At 40.0% G+C, this 20,155-nt stretch overlaps 1 protein-coding gene across 4 annotated transcripts in view; it reads left to right on the forward strand.

Moving 5' to 3' along the window:
* The window catches only part of UTRN (utrophin), a 454,961-nt gene that overhangs the window by 22,414 nt on the left and 412,392 nt on the right, over positions 1-20,155 (forward strand). Inside the window, exon 1 of one of the 4 annotated variants that reach the window (XM_073219706.1) lies at positions 17,355-18,042. The exons of the other annotated variants lie outside the window; for them this stretch is intronic. Within the exon in view, the coding sequence (XP_073075807.1) occupies positions 17,991-18,042 (52 nt within the window). The 5' untranslated portion in view covers positions 17,355-17,990. Of the gene's footprint in view, positions 1-17,354; positions 18,043-20,155 lie in introns of those variants that run through there. 4 annotated transcript variants of the gene reach the window in all.

A 20,155-nucleotide genomic window follows, 5' to 3' on the forward strand; every position in this document is an offset into this window, starting at 1 on the left:
TCATCCATCTCATTGTCCTTTACTGATTCTTCTTCCTAATGCACAGTCCTTGGGCCTCGTAATCACCGCTCACTCCCTGGGTCATTGACAGAGTTTTCTGGTTTTAAAATCATCCAAAACTGGATTCAAATTTCTTTTTCTGGCCCAGACCTCTCCCCTGAATTGCATACTTGTATTTCCAACTGTCCATTTGACAACTCCATGTACGTTCAGATCTGAGCTCCTAGTCTCTCCTCGAGTTGAATGTGATCCCACAGGCATGCCTACCTCTCTTAAAAGCAATCTGATTCTTCTAGTTGCTCAGCCCAAAAATTTGGGAGTCATCCTTGTAGTCCTTTCTTTCTCTTATAACTACATCCAGTCTATCAGCAAAGCCTGTTGGCTCTGTTTTCCAGAAGTGTTTATACAGAATCTGGTCATATTTTACCATCTGCACTGCCACCACTGTGGTCTAGGCCATTATTGTTGCCTGAATTTCTGAGGTTGCCTCCTTACTGGTCTCCCTGCTTCCCTCCTTGTGCCACTAAGGCTGGTCTCAGCCAGCAGTAGAGTGCGCCTTTTCAAAACAGAAGCAAGTCCCGTTACTCTGGGCTCACAAATCTGCAGTGACTTACCATTTTGCTTTCAATTAAAGCTGAAGACCTTGTAGTACCCACTGGCCCTGAGTGGTACTGCCTGGCTTCATCTCCCCAAACCCTCTTGCTTATTGGATAAAGCCAGCGTCCTCCCAGCTCAGGCCCTTTGCCCTGGTGGCCCCCGCCTGAGCACTGTTCTCTCAAGTAGCCATAAGAGTGACTCCCTCCCCTTTGCTCAGTGACCTGCTTGGCTACCCCATAAAAACTGCAACCCCTTTCTTTTTCAGCACCTTCTGCCCACTTCACCAGCTTTATTTGCTCCATAACGCTTACCATGGCTAGCACACTCCACAGTTACTTGTTCAGTATGTCTGTCTCTTTCCACTGGAATGTAAACTCCTTGAGGGCAGGTCTTTCCTCTAGTTGAATTGCTGGTATCTAGAACAGTATCTGGTATATAGTATATGCTCAATAAATATATGTTGACTAATTAAACAAACTGCACTTCCCATTGTGTTTAACAACTGTGTAATCCCTGAGACAAATATTAATCTATCTATGTTGATAGTAACTGAACTAGTTGGGGTGATGATTTAATAATATGGGTAACTGCTGAGCCACTGTATTGTGTACTTGAAACCAATACAAGATTGTCTATCAACTATACTTCAATAAAAGAAAATTAGTTTAATCTTTATTGTATATTGTACAGATTGATTAGCTCCATGGTAGCCCATGACTGTTTTCCAAATGCTGGTTGGCAGATGTTTTAATAGTCAGACAAGAAATGAGAAGATTAAGGCTAATGTAAAGTAGATGTATGTCCATTAAGGTTGTCAACTGTTTTTCCAAGATTGTCCTTTATTCTGAGAATACATTACTTTTTTATTTAGTCTGAAAGTAGCCATTTAGTGAAATGATGCTGGTGGTGGTTCTATGAGATGAATTCTGGCCTAGGAAGCTTTTTTTTGAATTTATGTTCAAAAGGGCCCAGGCCTAGGGCTCTGGAGAGTTAAGAAGGATGCTGATACTTTAGTTTGTTATGTGATTGGGACCCTTCCTTCCTTCCTTCTCTTCTCCTCTCTTCTTCCCTCCCTCTCTCCCTTTTATCCTTCCTTTCTTCAGCCTTAGAGGTCTTTCCAAATACAGGTCTTAGATGGAGGCCCATTTTAGGCATGTGGTAGTGCACTGTTGCTCTCTTTAATGCAGGGCTGGCAGGCAGGGTGCAACTTTCTCTACTCCTTATGGCTCTGGGCCAGAGCATGGCCACAGGGGAGAGCTGGCTGGGCTTTCCCCTTTGTTTTCCTGTGTCTGCTTCACTTTGCACTGAGAAGCGTGCAAGTTGGTGGGTTGGTGGTCACCCTCGCCAAACATCCATTGTTGCCCACCCCCAGCCCCTAGGCCACTAAGGGTCCTTCGTTGTTTTGGAACTTATTTAAGAATCAGTGTTTTGGTTGATAAATTCTAGAAAACTTTGATGCCCTATTAAAAAAAAAACATGATAAACCTTAGCTTCAGGAAGGAGTCAGGTTCTAGTTTTAATTCTACAAATAACCAGCTTTGTGACCTTGAATAAATCACTCAGTCTGTCTGAGCAATTAATTGATGTGTTCGTAAGGTAAGGAGTGTGGATGAGATGACTTCACACCGATCTCTCTGTAAGCTCCGGGGAACCAAGCCGTTTATGCCTAGTTTTCAAAGTGGTGCTAGTGAGGGCTTGGGCTCTCTTTCCTTCTTCCTCATGGCTGTAATTTCAGTTTTGTCTGCGCTATTCTTGTGACTTCCAAGTACTCCCTACACTTGTATTCTTACAAGCAATATTGTTGTTGGGATTACTGAAAGAATTATATGTTAGCGTTTGGGATACACATTTTCTCTCTCAATTGGGTTAGGTATCAAGAATAGCATGATGTTATTTTATACAAGATTTGAAAAACAGAATAAAAAAATCCTACAGTATTTAAGAATTTGTTTAGCAGTCTATTGTAGCAATGCTATAAGGAATAGTTTTGGGCTGTATCAGATAATATAGCTTTTTTCCTAGGAATGGGCACTAATTGGCTGTGTGAGCTTGGGCACGTTGCTTAGCTGCTCTGTGCCTCACTTTTCTTATCAATAAAGTAGGGATGGTAAGAGTACCTAATTTCTCATGTTGTAAAAAATTAATAAACTAATATATATAAAGTACCCTGGTACATAGGAGCATTTAGTAAATGTTAGCTATTACCAACACATAAATACCTAGTATAATTGTGGGTATATTTCCAGTTTTTAAAAATGAGCATGTAAAAATAATTTTAATCATGTCGCACAAGCAAAATTTGTGTTTTTATTCCTTAAGTATATCCAGAAGTCTGATTTTCTATTTCTTGCTTTTATATTTAATATGAACACATTCTAGGATAGACTAGGCATTTTCAGGTCATTTTATAGACCTTTAGATTCTATGATTAATTCAGATATGGAAGTCTTTCTTACTTTTTCTTGTGTATTTAACTTAGTTGATACATATTTTGGTACGATTTTTGAAAATAATAATTCTGCATCCATACAAAATCCCTCTTCCCTTTCCCCATTTTCTTTCTTTTTTTTCTCTTTATGAGGCTTGGTACTAGTCTTTTGTGTAGGATCATTATAGTTGACTCACATTGTATGCCTTAGTATAATAGCTCACAAAAATCCAATTTGCAACCAGTTTACTTAGATCATTTACAATGTGTTACTTAGAGGCTAAATGGATGTACCAAAGAAACCTCAAAATTCAGTAGCTCAAAGGAGATCAGAGCTTATTTCTCTCTCACGTTGTAGTTTGGAGTTGGCGGTGGCATGGGTGCCTCTGCTCCACATGCATTCCCAGAGGTCTGGGTTCCTTCCTTATTGTTCTGCCATTGGCACTGTTGTCTCATCTTCTCCGTTGCAACCCATCAACACCAAGTCCAAGCTCCAGTCTGAGGAAAGGGAGAAGAGAGGAGGTAAAAAACAAGCAATTTCTTTTAGAAGTGTGTCACCCAGAGGCGGCAGTCATGCTTCTGTTTGCCCCTCACGGGCTGCAGCTTGGTCACATGACTCCCCTTGCTGCAAGGGAGGCTGGGAAATGTGGTTTGTGGTGAGGCAGCCTTGTGCTGAGTTAAAACTGCAGGGGATGGGGGACAGAGTTATATTTCTGATACCAAAAGAAAGGCGAGAATGAATAAGGCCAAATCTACAGTTATAACAACTTGAAGGGCCAGGTTTGAATCTGGAATTCTCCAACTCCTTAGAGCTGGGCCAGAACATGGTGGCAGGGTGCCGACATGGACTTTCCCCTTTGTTTTCTTGGGTCTGCTTCACTTTGCACTGAGAAGGGCTTTGCATGCAGGTTGGTGGTCACCCTGGCCAAAGCTCCACTGTCTCTCTCCATATGCCACTTGCAGACAGTGGTGTGGCCCACCCTTTGAAGTGAGTGCAGGGTTCATGTGGCGGGATGACTGGGATCCTGAGTGCCTAGAGTGTGCTTTAGGAGAGGTTGCATGGGCCCTGGTGCACATGGCCCCTTGACCCTGTGATCTCTGTATGCCATGGGGTGGAGTGGGGCTGGATGAGGGCCAGAATAGAGCCCTTGAAAAGGCAGCATTGAATGCAGGGCCCCTCTTGTCTGGGCCTAAGTGTGTTACTATAAAGAGAGACAGTAACTTGATTTAAATTCTTAATGTTTTCAACTTTCTCCATGCTACTGCTTCATTAATACTCATATTTATTGTTTATAGTAAAATGTTATATATGTAATTACTGAGAGTGGAATATTTTTGGAATGAATGTAGTGTCATTTTAATGGATGGTAAGGGTGGGGAAGGCTGCAGTGAGGGAGGCTAGAGAATATTCACTTATTTAACAGCTGTTTTTAACAGCTTAAAAAAAAAACCGCTTTGATTGGCCCACATGATTCAGTGGCAGTTTGCCCAGACTAAAGGGAGCCAGTGTTGGGAATGAAAACTAGATTCACTTTGAAAATCTAGGAAAAAAAGTGACTACACAAGTTATAGGAATGTGCTTGATGGCTTGGATCCTCTGAGAGCAAGGGAAGCACTCCAGTGGGCATGGCCTTCCAGCTCCTTCCTTCCCCAACCCCTGTACCTGGCCAGCTGAGACCCAGGCCACTGATTCTAACCTGTCCCAGGCTGAGCCACGACTGCTCTCGGACAACTGCATCCTTATGGGAAATGTAATTGAAATCTAGCAGATAAGACTGTTCTTGGCTTGATTCAGCAAACTGTCACCTCCTTCAGTTTAGGAATGTGTTATGATACACTCAGTCCCTTAACCAAAACCCTTGGAACCAGATGTGTATCAGAATTAATGTTTTTTTGGGGGGGCAGTTTCAGAGAGCTTATGGTATATATACCATATGTTAAATAACATCTGAAGGGGAGTTTGGGGCAGGACCCTATAATTAGATATATTAATATTTCTCCAAGAAAATGTGTGAATCTTCACACAAAGTGGGACACAAACAAGGTCATAAAAAAGCCTCAGGTTAGCTCAGGTCGTATTTGATGCTAAATGGGTTATGAAAACCCTTCTGGTTTTCAGAGCTTTCTGGATGCTGGTCATGGATAAGGGATTGGGCACCTGTAAACGGTGACTTTTTTCTAAGTGTTCACTCTGTGCTGGATATTTTCATGTATTGCATTTTGTAGGGCTCACAACAGACCCACGGGGAAGATACTTTATTATCCTCTCTCCTCTGCTCTCCACTTCTCTCCTATGGTCTCTTCCTCTCTTCTAAGTAAAATTTAGTGATGTTGAGTGACTTGCTTGAGGTCAAGAGGAGGAGGCCAGGACCCCAAAGCTGGGCACTTACTATGCCATAAAAAGCTTCTGATTTGCTTGTTTGAAACTTGGGAATATAAGTGGGCTTGCAGAATCCTGCTTCGCATTTAATGGTCACTAAAAGACAACCCAGTACCAATGGAGGCAATGAGCCTTCATAACATTGTTGCTTGATAAAGTGCCTCTTACGTTCACCCAGCGGGGTCAGGAAGCAGGGCCCAAGGACTGGCCCTTGTCTGTAGCTTATCCTCCTTCCTGCCGCTTCATGGCTCCTCCTCCAGGCCTGGCAGGGGCACCGATTGGGACCATGTTCCAGGACTGATAGGAGCGTGGGCAGGGTGTGGGTAGAATGTGGGGTGCAGAGGGAAAGGTTTGGGTGTTTGGAGTCCAGAAGAGGTCAGGGATGGGGAAATTGGCTGAGGTCTGACACCACCTGGTCAGGAAACAATCCCAGACTCTGGTTCTGTCTCACAGCAGCTGCTGTGGGCACCCCAGGAGGAGGTGTGGGGGAAATGGTGAGTTTAGTGTGGTGAGTTGTTAGGGCTGCTGCTTGGTGGCACTTTGTTTTTATAAATATTAGGCCAAGCAGCTCTTGTAGGTGGACAGCCAGACAAAGGCCTCCCCTCTTGAGTGACAGTCTGTTGGACACACTTACCTGAGTGGGCTGTGCCTCTATGTAGAGAAAAGATGTTCTTTTTCCTCGGAGTCACTGTCCTGCTGATTTTCAGGCCCCTTTGCCACCTTGGCCTGGTGTCTTCGGGCAGTGGACAGACTTCATACCTGAAAATGGCAGCTTGGCATTAGTGGGGATCTGTCTGCAAAGCACTTTATCTGTGTTAGACTCCTTGGAGTTGTTTTATGACGATGCAGAGGAATCGTGGCATCTTCATGTGGCCGGTGACAGCACTGTGGCTCTGTGAGCTGCGTCCACCCATCTGGAGAGTTAGGGAGTCGTGGCTGCCTTGCTGTCCCAGTGAGGACCGCTCCCTCTGAAATGCAAGAGGCGGCTGAGCAATTTCAGGATCGGTTTCCTCAAGTGTTTCACTCTCCTTTACTTCTCTTCATTCATTATTGTATTAAAAAATGGGTAGACCGATATTGATTCTTATTTGAATGTAACTTCCTGACCCCATAGCTCTCCTTCACGTGGTTTGTGTTTCAGTGGGCTCATCGGTGTGCTATTTGAGTTGGGAAATGCAGTTACGTTAAAAGAAAACATCGGAAATGAGAAGGTCTGGGCAAATATGTTAATAGAGCAATCCCTTTGTGAGCAGTATCTTCATTTACATGACTTTCATTTAAAGTTCAACATAATCTGTTAAACTTTTACTTCATGTAATGTATGGGTCCAGGAGTCTTAGCCAAAGTCAGTGCTTTTTACGAGAAGGATCTAGATATACATTAACCTTTTAAAATTGTAATCAGTTAGTTACGCCATAAAAGCTAGCAATGTGTGAACTCACTGATTGCTTGCTAAGTCAAGAGCATGCGAGGAAAATTAATTTCGGAATGAGAAAGTATTTCCTAAAAGAGGAGGAGGCAGAGAGCTAAGCTTATATGCTGGTACCGTTCAAATCCATTATTTCATTTATATCCTACAGTTATTCTATGGGAAAATATAATTGTTTCATAGATAAGGCTACCTCTGAGTTTTTAATCAAGTCTTACAGTGAGTTTTTTGTACCATTTAAGAGACTTACACCCCATCCTATTCCAGATTCCTACAGGAAGTCACATAAGAGCTAGAATTTGAAAAAAATAAACAATAGTGCAGAGTGAGTCAGAAATGAGTTGATTAGGAAGATAAGACCCAGAGGAGTTGTACACAGAAATTGTTTACTTCGTATAAGATGCCTTTTCCCACTGTTAAACTTCAGATGCAGGTTTGTCTCCGAGTGCGTGTCATATTAGGCAAGGCAAAGAGGGAGATGATTGCATAGAAGATTGACGCTGTCCATACGTTTCCAAAAACACATTTTTTTAATGTGAAACTGTTTTTCTCTGTTCCTGAGGCCCTCCAAAAGCCTCTTCTCTGGGACCTCATAATAGGAGAGTGAAGGGTATGAAGAAAGCTGTCTCTTCAGCTGTATGTGGCATCTGGACGAATAGAACTCCGACTGTGGCACCCTTTATTAAGCAGGGACAAATGTATAAAATCATTTTTAAAAATAGAGCTGGAAGGAAGTTCTCTGCTGACTTGCCTTCAGTCAGCAACAAATTTACACAGTTCTTTATCTTGGTAAGTTATTAAATTGTTATAAGGATAATACCTGATCTTACCTTTCTTTTCATGAATTAATTTTTCAAAAAGTGGTCCTCAGACTTTGCTGTCAAGAAGCTCCTTGCTATTGGATAACATCTCATGATTATTTTCCCACATTTGCACACACATTTCTGCTCTCACAGTCTGTAATTCTTAACGTAGACTTTCTTTCTGGGTTTTATTCTTTTCTCCTTTTCTGGAAATCTCTTCCAGATGGGATATATATGTTTTTGACAAACCTTCAGTCCTTATGTTTTACCATTGTTTGACCTGTTATCTCATTTTTGGCTTAGGTGCTCTGCTGTTAGGACTTTATGTTCTCTAATATATACTGAAAATACTTGGCAGCTTGTGAACCTGCACAGTTATCCCGATGCACTGCTCTGGACTTCTCTGTCACTTCCAGTTCTTTAAGGAAAAATCTTCCTGCTTTGTATCCCTTTGTGCTCCTTCTTCCTTTGTCCTTTAGGCTTGCTTAGAAGATAGCAAGAAATATGGAGCTGCTTAATTTATTTCCTTTATAGTGTCTATTAAAAAGAAGAAAAAGCACAAACTTATTTAAACTTTTTTTTGAATTAAAGGAAAATTTTATAGTATTTAATAAGGCATTTTTTTTTCTCATTACTCTTTTGTATTTTCCTAAGTGAAGCATGTGCCTTTCACTCTTTGAACATCATGGCCCAAGGTAATGTGCTTGTTAGCCATGCGTTTTTCCGTGGGTGTGCTGGTTTTGCACATGCCAGAGTTTTGTAGCTCCTGTTGCCTTTTGCCAGGGACCTTGACACATGAGGATTTGTAGCTAAAATGCTTTAAATTATTTAAGAGGCATTCACTTGGCACTAGGGATTTAGATTATTGTTCCCCAAGAGTAACTTGGGTAACTAACATCCTGCTTCTTGCCTTCTCTTCATTTCTGTAAATACGGGGCCTCAAGGTTTTCCTTGTAGACTCTTAAATACCATAAAATTTATTTGGGACGTTGTATCTATCTTCAAGTTTTGGTCTCAAGTTATTTAAAGGGAAATTTTAAAAATGTAAATTCTGGGGACTAAGTAGAAGAAAAATAATGATTCTACTACATTTTATTGGATCTGTGGAGTTGCTCTGAAGATCCAATAAGTTAAGAGTGTTCAGCTAGATCTTACTACGCTGATGGACAGTGACTGCAGTGGGGTGGAGGGGTGGACTTGTTAATATGAGTGAATGTTGAAGCCACAATGTTGCTCATGTGAAACCTTCATAAGATAGTATATCAATGATACCTTAATTTAAAAAAGAAAGAAAAAAAGACTGTTCAGCTAGTACTGTGAGAGGCTCTTGCTTTTATTATTGGCATCATTATTATTGGTGTTTTTTCCTGGCTCCATCCCTGCCCTCCTTTCCCCCTTGTGTCATTTCTTGATTTTCTGCTGGCTGTTGAGAGACACAGCAGGTACATCTCTTGGCCCAAGTTACCAGGTCTGGCTGAATGGACTCTGACCCATGTTTCCAGCCACGGAATTGGTTGGCACACGCCTGATGCTCAGGGTACACAGTTTAACATTCTGGTTGTATTTCACATTGTAGGGAGTGAGGAGCAGCAGGAGAGTGCGGAGGTGTGTAAACAAAGGCGAGAGGGGCATCTGGAGCAAAGGAGAGTTTCTCATAGGTAGGGTTACAGAGGTAAAAACATTAACCAAGACAAATTTGTGTAAAGACATTAGTCAAAAAAATATGTGCCATTCATTGTATTTTTCACCCCTTCCTTTTGGTTGTGGTATGAAATATTAGAATTCAGCCTGATGAACGACTCATAGACCTCATTTACTACTGGGAACACTTACCTGAGTCAGCTTTTCAAAATCTGTTATGTTTTCCCACCTCTGAGATTTTACTTGGGCTTTATTTACCTGTTTCCTTATGGCCTTTTCCTGCTAATGGAGGTGGAGGGGACACAGTGCTGGCTAAAGCACTTAGATAAGCTTACTGTACACCATTGACTATATGGGTACAGATGTTTACAATCAGTTGATAACTTTAAATAGTCTCTATCTCATCATATTAAATATGTTTGCTCATGTGTAATATTTGCTTAGCTTTAACCTGAAATGCTACATGAGGTAATTCGGGCTATAAGAAGTATGTAGCAACAAGAAGAGTAGCTTAATGGTTTTTGCTTGCTTCCTATGCCATCACTATTTAACTGTTTTAATATTATTTACACACACATCCATGTATGTCTTTATGTGTTTGTACACACACGTATGTATGTGTACATACAGACACACATAAATGAATTCATTTAATTTCCACAACAGCCATATGGAGGGGGCATTTCTGTTATCATCCCCATTTCATAGTTAGGAAACTGAGGCAAAGGGTAGTTAAGTAACTTACTGACACAGCCCAGGGCATGAGTGGTAGAGCTAGAATTTAAACCCACAGAGCTGTGCCACACTCTGAATCACTACTCTGTAGTACTTCTTAGTGCTTAGTCTTTAAGCAAATAATACTTATAGTAAATAAGTCCAAAGGTATCTTATTATGAGAAAATCTAAGAAACTATATAGTTTTGATAATGAAATGTGACTTCTGTTGCTTAGCTTATATGGACCTTTGGGATTTGACTGTTTCTGTTAAAGAAACATCTTTTTGTTGTCTGGATGTTTGTGTGACAGTCGATCTTTGTGCCTCCCTGCAATGTGTCCTGTGTCAGTGAGCACCCATTGAGGGTGGCCACCAGATTTACCGTTTCTCATTTGGGAGCCCATGAGCATCAGCTGGTCTTAGAAACTCTGAGTGGCTTTTCCCAGAGACCCTGCAGGTGACTTTCTGGGCCAGAAATTTATGTCAACCTTCCAGCTCACCATTGTGACTCCCCCTAGGGCTCTGTCTGGCCTTAGTAGGTCTTGGACATTCAAGAAACTGACTCAGAAGTGTTTTTTATCCAAGGATCCATTAAATGAGACCATTATCTTGATGGGCAGTGTTGGAGAAAAATTCAAAGGATTTCAAGGACAATTTTATGTCACTGCCTGCAACAATGCTTGAACTTGGGCACATTATAAAGGATTAATGAATAGAATGCCTTAGGCTTAGGACATAGGAAAATGTGTAGAGAGAGTATTTGATTTTGATCTCTTCAGAAGGTAAATCCTGTTTAAATGTAGAGAGAGGCACTCTTTTGGCTTGCCTAGAAATTCAAGGTCTAATTCCCACATTTAAGTAACAGAGATGTTTGTAATTATGAAGGAAACTTGGTAATTCTTTAATTCGGTGATTGGATCAATTATACTTTCTTCAGTAGGCTATTAAATTGTCATGACCAGTAGGTAAACTGTGGATTAAATACTATAAATATTATTTATTAATATTAATATTTTAACATCATTCATCTCCATTCTTCTTATCAACACCAAATGATATTTATAACTGACAAAATTATGTGAATCAGAGGAGAACAATCCTCCTACTCAAACAAATGGTGACAGAAAAGAGCAAGAACATACATTTTTGGGATACTTTGTTTTGAATGTTAGGGGGTATCAAATATTTCTGGATCAAAGTCCATGAAGCACAATATTAAAATGTTTTTTTGCTTTCAAGTTTAAATTCATTTAATGGTCGTTACCTTTTCTTTTTAACTTCAGTGATCTCAGAAACATAATGTTTTAAAGAAAACAAATGAAAGAACATGCTAATATATCTTTTGCTTGCTTTCTGTTGCTTAGTATCTTTTTGTGACACATTAAAAATATATCACAATGTGGGAAAAATATTTTTTATGAATTTCCATGACTTCCAGTGCCTTCATTCAACTGTATGTGAGCTTCTAAACCAAGTAATTTGGGCAAAAGTTTGCAATTCTATGAATTTGTTAAGAAACCCACCCTTCTAGCTTGAGAAGTTTCCACCCTCCTTAGGTAGATAAAGTTAATTTAACTGGATTTTGTGGGAAAATATTGGCATCTAGCTGTGAAGTTCTTTCTGGTCCAGAGGAAGATCTTGGAAAATTATTTCTATATTACAGTATGTTACTTTTAGAAACATGTGTTCCCTTTTAACAAGGTAGGAATTGCTTTCTGTGTTTTTGAAACTTGTAGATTGTCCTATTTGTTCATCGTGAGGCACTGATCTTTTGACTTATAAGAACATCTATATATTGGGTGTTTTTCTTTCATTGTTAATATACTTGATAGAGTTATAGATTCTTTTCTTTAGTAAATGTAGATGAACTTTGGGTTTCTGTGTTTATTTTAGCATACATTTTCAGAGATAACATTTATTCGAATTTTATAAAGTTTTAATGCAGTTGAGTATTTTCAGTACATAAAGTGAATCTGCATAGAGGTCCCCAAATAGAAGTTGTAATTTGGCTGGACTGAATTACTCAGCATGAAGTAAAATTTCATACTTGATAAAGGAACCTAATTTTATGCTGTAACTATAAAATTTTGCTACAAATGAAATTATTGTGTGTCATATTATAAATGTTGAATTCAAATTCCAAATTGGACTTAATCATGAAGAGAATAATTAACTGACAGTTATATCTGATGTTATGAACATTACTGTACAAAGTCTGGTTTAGACCATAAAATGTTCTGCAAGATCGTCTCTTGGAATTCAAGACTGTGAAAACCAAGTGTGGCCTGTGCACGTCCACCATGTGAGGACAGTGTCCAGATTATGGTGATGAGACAATTTTAAGAATCTTCCTAAGGATAAATTGAAGAGAGCTGAACTTGTAACTAAAAGCAGAAGAGTGAATATGTGTTTGACACCGCTTGCTGCTTTAATGATGCTATACTTACAGCAGAAGAACAAAAAAGGAATGAGCTTGTATGACCAAAGGGAAGTAGAGATCAGGCAGCTGAGGATGGGCAAGGCATCATGTGCTGGAAGCCAGTGGTGGAGAGGTGATTCCTCAGGGGCTGGGGCAGGCAGTGGTAGCGACAGGCTTCCTGATGTAACTCCCAGACTGTGCAAGCCCCCGAGTAGAGTCACCAGGACTGTCTGAGGGTGGGTGAGGGGAAGGTGGGAGAATTTTAGGGTTGAAAACTCAAGAGTTTGGTTGAGACCTGAAATAGTGGATTCTGACTCCCAGTTCTTTCCCCTACTTCCACAGCCGCACAGGAGAACGGAGATTTGTACCTTCTCTGGAGAACTGGGATCCCTGTCTCAGAGAGGCGGTGGGGTTCTGGTTTGATGTCAGGAAGATGAAGATACACCAGGACAGTGAGACCCCAGGATTCCTGAAACTATACAAGCCCCCCAATAAGCAGGTGCTTTTATTGGGGGTATAGTATAGTTGCAGATTGAAGTTTGATTGCGTACTTTGAGCCTACCAGTTGGCAGGTGACACCCAAGCACACAGAAGTTGAGCATCTGACTGCCCCATTTTGATGACAGTAATCAGATGCTTGAGGAAAGCCTCCATCACTAAAGCCATACCCATACAACAGGAAAAAGAAACCTAAGGGAAACCAAAGAAAAGAAAATGATACATAATATAAATATCCTCAGAAAGGTGGAAAAATAATCACATCTTTGAAACAAGAACAGAAGGCTATAAAAAAAATCCGATTCAGAGAATAAAAAAGAGGTCTTGGCAATTAAAAGTGTAAGTACGATATCAGAAACAAAAACTGGGTAGAGTCTGGAGGAGTGGATATAGGAGAGGTAAATTCTTAGTTACTATAACAAAAATTCTGTAGATAACGTCTGATGTACAATCAGAAAATAGCCGTATAAATGTAGTGTTCAGAAATGCATAAATGAGTAATGGAACAAATAGAAAACAGGTGGGGGTGGTAGCCCCTTGAAATCAGGACTAAGCAAAACTGCTGAGTTGTGATTTAAAAATGATGTACATTCATTACTGTGAGAAAATATAATAATAAACTTTATAGACTTCAATAAATTTTGTAAAAAATATATAATTATATAACTAATAATAAAATGTATGAAATATATACAAATTGAGAAATGTAATGAGTGATTTGCTTTGGAAATCATTTTGTTGAAAAATTGTATTGACAGTATAGAAAATGCTGCAGAATATTCCTTTTTGGCAGTCACATAAACCCCTGGAAATAGTATGGCCCCCTCAAGTTTTTCAGTAGTTGTCTTTTCTCAGCACCAGTTTCTTGCTGCAGTTAGGCATGGCTGTCCTTACATTTTCTGTACCTTCTGCTGGATGTGACAAACTTCATGGCTTTAGAAATCATTGTTGTATAGATCCAGATTATTCTGAGACAAGCTTCTCCTCACATTATAGCCGCACACTTTCCATATTGCTAGTGAATATGGGAATGTTTTCTGTTAGACGTTTCATATGTAGTATAAGGAGTGAAAAATTTTGCATGAGCAATAGTAAGAGCAAGCAGACCTTAAAGCTGAAATGGTCTCTTTCCAGCATTTCCTGACTTAAAAAGCCATTTTTGTTTTTTGGTGGTAAGTGGCCTTCTTCTGATCTTTTCTCTCATTTTTAACCATGGATGGCTGTTACGGCAACACGGACTGTCATGGAATTTGAGAGCTGGAAGATGCTTTAAGGGGTCATGTACTCTGCTGACTTTGCCTCGTCATTGAAGGAACTCCATCAAGGAGGGAAGAAAGGACTGTCCCAAGATGAAACAGAAGTCCCAAGCTCAGTGTTCTTTCTGCTGCTCTGGGTTCCTGGACCTCAGGGACTCCTCCTGCTCACTTTCCTTGCCTTTTATTTGGCTGTTGGTGGTTGTCTGGTGGATATTTGTGCCTGAGAAGAAATGCATTCAGAAATTTCTGGGAAATATTCTGGTGGGAGTGGTAAGATGTACACTTCTTAAAGGATTTTGGGGTTCTACTTATTTTGTAAATTTTAGGGGGTTTTGTTAATATTTTGGAAGAGATGTGACACCCATGGATTAAAACAGGCAGACAGTGGGCTGCAGATCTTCAGTTGGAGTGTAACCAGGGACAGGGTGAGGGAGAGAGGAGGTGGGGGGAGGAAGAGAGCAGGGCTGCAGGAACCGTGTCTTTCCTGTTGTTTTCCTTTTGGTGGGAGAGAGTGAGAGAGTTCCTGATCCTAACTGGAGCTCTGAACTGCACTGGCCCCAAACTGTTTTAATCTGTGTGGGAGAAAAGCTGTGGTGTGTCATCTTGCGAAGCAGTCCTAGTAGTGCACCTGGGGCCCACTGGCTGCCATCGGGGTTGTGTAAAACCTCTGGACTTCTTTTCTCCTGACCCAGCCCCTAGATGTTTCACTGGCTTTCTATCCAGGCCTGCCTCTCCCCCTTTTTTGATTGGAGTGTTGTGGATATTAATGGTTGGCCTAATAAAGCCAACTCACAGGAAGGTGTTAATGATTACTCTGTTATTCATCCTGGTGGGGGGGTGTTTGCATGTATGCACAGAACTGTTACAGAAATAAGATGGAGTGAATCTCTAATTGGTAGCTTATAACTATGGAAACTCCTGGTAGAAATAGCATATGTATTTTGTAAACCCTTCTTGCCTAGATCCTCTGTGGCTCAGAGATGAGTCTTTCCAGAAAAAATTCAGAGAAGTTTCTTCATTATCAAGAATATGTCAAAAAGGGGATCAGCATCACTACTCATCAGGAAAGTGTAAATCAAAACCACAATGAGATGGCACCTCACATCTGTTAGAATGACTGTTATCAAAAAGACAAGAAATAATAAGCTTTGACAAAGATATGGAGAAAATGGAACCCTTGTGCACTGTTGGTAGGAATGTAAACTGCTGCAGCCTCTATGGAAAACAGTATGGAGATGCCTCAAAAAATTAAAAATAAAAACTACGTATGATCCAGCAATCCCACTTTGGAAGAAAGCAAAATCACAATTTGTAATAGACATCTGCACTCCCATTATTCACAATAGCCAAGACATGGAGACAGTCTAAATGTCCATCAATGGGTGAATACACAACAAAGATAGGGTACATATATACAATGGAATATTATGCAGTCACCAAAAAGAAGGAAATCCTGCCATTTTTGACAACATGGATGAACCTTGAGGGCATTATGCTAAGTGAAATGAACCAGACAGAGAAAGACAAACCTCTATGATCTCAGTTATGTATGGAATTTAAACACAAAAAAACAAAAAACCCCAAACACCTAACTTATAGATACAGAGAACAGATTGGTGGTTGCCAGAGGTAGGGTTTGGGGAGGTGGGTGAAATGGGTGAATGTGGTCAACAGTACAAACTTACAGTTTTAAGATCAGTAAGTCCTGAGGATGTAATATATAGTGTGGTAACCATATGTTAACAATACTGTAATGTATATTTAAAAGATGTTAAGAGAGTAGATCCTAAAATTCATATCACAAGAAAAAAAGTCATAGCTATATGTGATGATGGATCTTAACTTCTCATTGTGATAATCATTTTGCCATATATACATATATCAAATCATTATGTTTATGCCTAAAACTAATATAATCTTATATGTCAGTTATATCTCAAAAAAAATGTCAAGGATATCAAATACTTGAACAGTAAAGTCACTGTTAAATTTTTAAATGTCCATTGAGAATTTCTTCTTTTATAGTTGTTTTGTCCTAAAACTAATGAAATATCTTTTCTAAAGAATAACTTCTTTAATATTTCTATTTATTTTGAAACATCTTTTTTTTAGGAAATGTTTTATCCCTTTCCCAGTGAGTAAAAATTAATGTCCAGTGCATTGAAAACAGAATGTAAGTGTTTCTTGGTACATTAAATGTTTATATCTCATGATAATGATGGAGATCTAGGTTTTTATTCTTTATCTTCATTACTCCCTTTTCCTAATCATGGACCCCTTTGGTGAATCCAGACAAGTGTTTTTAAATGCATAAAATAAAATATGTGGTATTACTTAGGAAAAACAATTATACTGAAATTTAGTTACAAAATACCTAGAAAACCTGTGATAGGGTAATATGTGTTTTTTTACTAGTATATTCAATGACAAGACTGAATAATGGGTCCAGTAACTGCTACCTCTGAGGTGATGATAAACCAAATGATTATTCTGCTATATTGTGATATAAAAATGGCTGTGATTTTTGTTGGCAATACAGCCAAAGGTATTACTCAGAGTGTGTTCTGAGATCTACCTCATAATAGGAGATGCAAAATATCTGTTAGATGTTACTGAAGATACCTAATGTTTTTTTCCTGTCTCAGTTCATGAATGCCTTGCCTTGTAATAACTCCTGATGAAGATGATGGTTTAAGATGAATATTTCCTCAGAGCTTTGGAAGTGACTGCAGTGTGCCCTGAAGAGTATTTTTAGAGACAACACTTTGCAATGGAAATAACTCTTTGTTGAGTATGCCAGACGCTATTCTGGGCATGCATGGTCAGCAAAACTGGTGAGAGCAGTGTGGAGTCTGATCTCTGAAATGTGTAGGCTAGTCGAAGACACAGATTTTAAACTACAGAGTGTGCGAGTAGTTGTTTTATTGCTGAAGGGAAACATGTCCTGCGGTGCTGTGATAGTGTATCAAGAGGGGGCTTCGCCTGCCTGTGATCCACGGTAGTGGTGAAGGAAGACCCCCTTCAGGAAGCCATATTTAAGTTGACTCTTGGGTGTTGGCTGAGGGCAGAGCCTGTGTGCAGACCCTAAGTAGGGCAGATATTGGCCCACAGAACACCTGAATGAGGGCAGTGATTGGAGTGAAGTGAGCAGAGGGCTGCACCTTGAGGTTGGCAGAAAGATGCAGTTTGTATTTCTTCTAGTAGTTTTAATCCTGATGGAAGACACATGGTGTAGCTTTTAGCATGATGGCCTGTGTTATTTAGGATATTAATGGACAGCTTCCTAAGAGCTTTAGAGATTAGTTTGGAGTATATAGGTTGAAAATTGTGAAATTTATGAGAATGATCTCTCGAAAACTAGACACTTAAGAACATTTTTAATTCTTTAATTGCTAAAGATTACTCCGCACCCAAATTTAAGGAGAACCTAAGGAAAACTGAGGAAGTGCTTGGGTCCTGTGTATTCTGAGCAGTTTGAACAGTGACTGTGTAGAAACACATGCTTTCCTTTGCTGTTCTCAGGCAGGTAAGTCTGTCACACCTCCGGATTTTAAGGTGACAGGCTCCGTGGCCTGGCAGAGGCTCAGACGCAGTAGACCAGTGTTGGGCTGTGCACAGAGGCAGGAATGTAACCATTCTGGTTGGGGCAGTTGGGGAGGGACTCCTCTCTCCACAGTTCCTGTACTTTTGGCTCGGTTTTTCACTTTTACTCCATCAAATATCAGCCTCTAGCCGAGGGGTACACTTACCTTTGTGACTTCAGAAAACATGCATGGTTGGCTTGTGAATCTTTACCTTCGGAGGATATGCTGAGCTGAGGAGAAATGGAAGTGACGTCTGATTCCACACAGGGAGACGACAGAGGGTCACAGGCAGGTAATGAAGACGGGCTTAGAATGTTGTGGTTACTTAAATTCTTGTCCGTTGGAAACCCAGGCATGACTCAGTGAGCCAAGAATTAGTGTGAAAATTCCTGAGCAACAGATTCTAAATGATTTTGTCCTTTGGATGACCTTGGAATTTTTTTAAAAAACATTTTCTGTTAGTAATATTTTGAAAGAAGTTAGTGACATGTAAACAATCTTAAAATGTCAGTCATCAACAGCATTTTGAAAAGATAAGATTTGCTCGGCTTAGTAGTGTTGGAGATGTCTGAAGACAGGGCGATTGTCAGCCTCAGAGTCTCGTACGGGGCCTTATATTAATGCGAGCTTGGTGATAGCGAGTGGATCGGTGTCAGTGTCTAATAATACTCTGTGAAAATTATTCCATCACTTTTCTGTGATGCAGAATTGCCCTGAAATGTTTGTTGTATGATAGTCATTTGGGGATAGAAATCATCCTGTCCCTTAAACTGTAAATGAGTTAACGAGCTGTAACTATGGTGCCATTCCCAGTCTTCAGTGCTGAGTAATGAATTAATATTGGTGGTACATTCATTTAAATTTCCATTCGTCTTGTGTTGTCACTCACTCACTTACTTTATGACTTGGTGCCAAGTTCCATGATGGACTGACCCCCTGGGAAGCAAAGACAGATAAGGTATGATCTCTGTCTGGGGCCATGAATAGACACTCAGCCCAGTGTGGTAAGAGGTACAGTGGTGGCATGTGCTAAGTGCAGTGGGACCACAGGTGAGGAAGGATTAACTCCTAGAGTTTTGCTCTTCCTTGGAAGGTCAGGGAATGTTTCCCAGAGGAGGGACCTGTGAAGTAGCAGAGGAGAATGTAGGAGGGAGGGATTCCAGGCCAAGAGGAAAGTGTGCATAAAGGCAAGGCATGTTGGGGGAATCACGTGGTGAGATGCCTTTTCCGTATTTATCATGTGACCCCTAACTCACTGCCCATCGCCCCCATCCACGGCTGGCTTGCAGCTCTGGGAAAAACCTCTTAACTGGCTCTTTTCTATTTCTGGAATACCAGTCCCCCAGCTCTTGGATAGTCCTTTCTACTCTTTCTGGGCTGGAGCCTTGGGTTAAACTACACCTCCTCCAAGATGCCCTTCCTCACCACCGAGCCCAAGTAGATTGTGTCCTGTTATCTCCTACCACCTGTTGTGTTGCTGGCTTCCGCACACTTGTCACAATGTGAATCGTTTATTTACTTTGTTGTTGATAGGTCCCCAGATTGTGATCTCCATAAAGGCAACGACCAAGATTTTCTAGTTCACTACTGTGTCCTTAGTGCTGTGCGCAGTACCTGGCTGGTTAGGGATGATAGATCCTTGTGAATTAATGAATGAAAATGAATGAAAAGATGTCACTTAAAAAACAGAACACTCTTAATGGACTTGCTAGTCCAGTTTCTTCCTTGGAGTCTGAAGTAGTTGTTAATCAGGCACTTTGGATCTCAGCTGAGAATTTTGTTTCAGACCTTTGGGCGTTACCTCAAGGTAAAAGAAAATGGGAGTTATTCTGAATCTTCAAAGGAATGACTTGAAAAAAATCTATGGATTCATCAAACTTAATATTTATGGATGAAAGAAATTCTACTCAGAATACTTGAGCTATAAATAAAAGAAATTTGTGAATTTAAAGAAAATTGAATGGCATGTCATTAAATGGAGTCATTTTTATAGTAATTTTATAAAACTATTTACTATACTCTTTTTCTTTGTACTTAGTTCTCTGACATCTGATGATTTTGATGACTAGTTTTCTGTGCTTTCAAATGTTATTTTTATCATTAATATCATTATTTAAGCCTTTGATCTTATATGAATCAGTGATATTCTCACACTGGTATTGTTTTTTTAATGTAATACAGTATTCATAGGACAAGCGTTCTCCATCTATGTGCCCAATTTCATTGCCATTTTCTTCTACTCCTGTCAGTTTTTATAGCTTATAAAATGGCTTCATTTCAACTTCATCTTATCCACACCCATTTTTCTTATACCTGTCACATGTAGCACAAGACATTTTCCATAACATATAACCAGTGGATTATCTTTATCATGTTAAGAAGATTATACAACAAAATTTATTTTA

The sequence above is a fragment of the Manis javanica genome, chromosome 13 (assembly GCF_040802235.1).
Source record: "Manis javanica isolate MJ-LG chromosome 13, MJ_LKY, whole genome shotgun sequence".
In the NCBI taxonomy this organism is placed as follows: domain Eukaryota; kingdom Metazoa; phylum Chordata; class Mammalia; order Pholidota; family Manidae; genus Manis; species Manis javanica.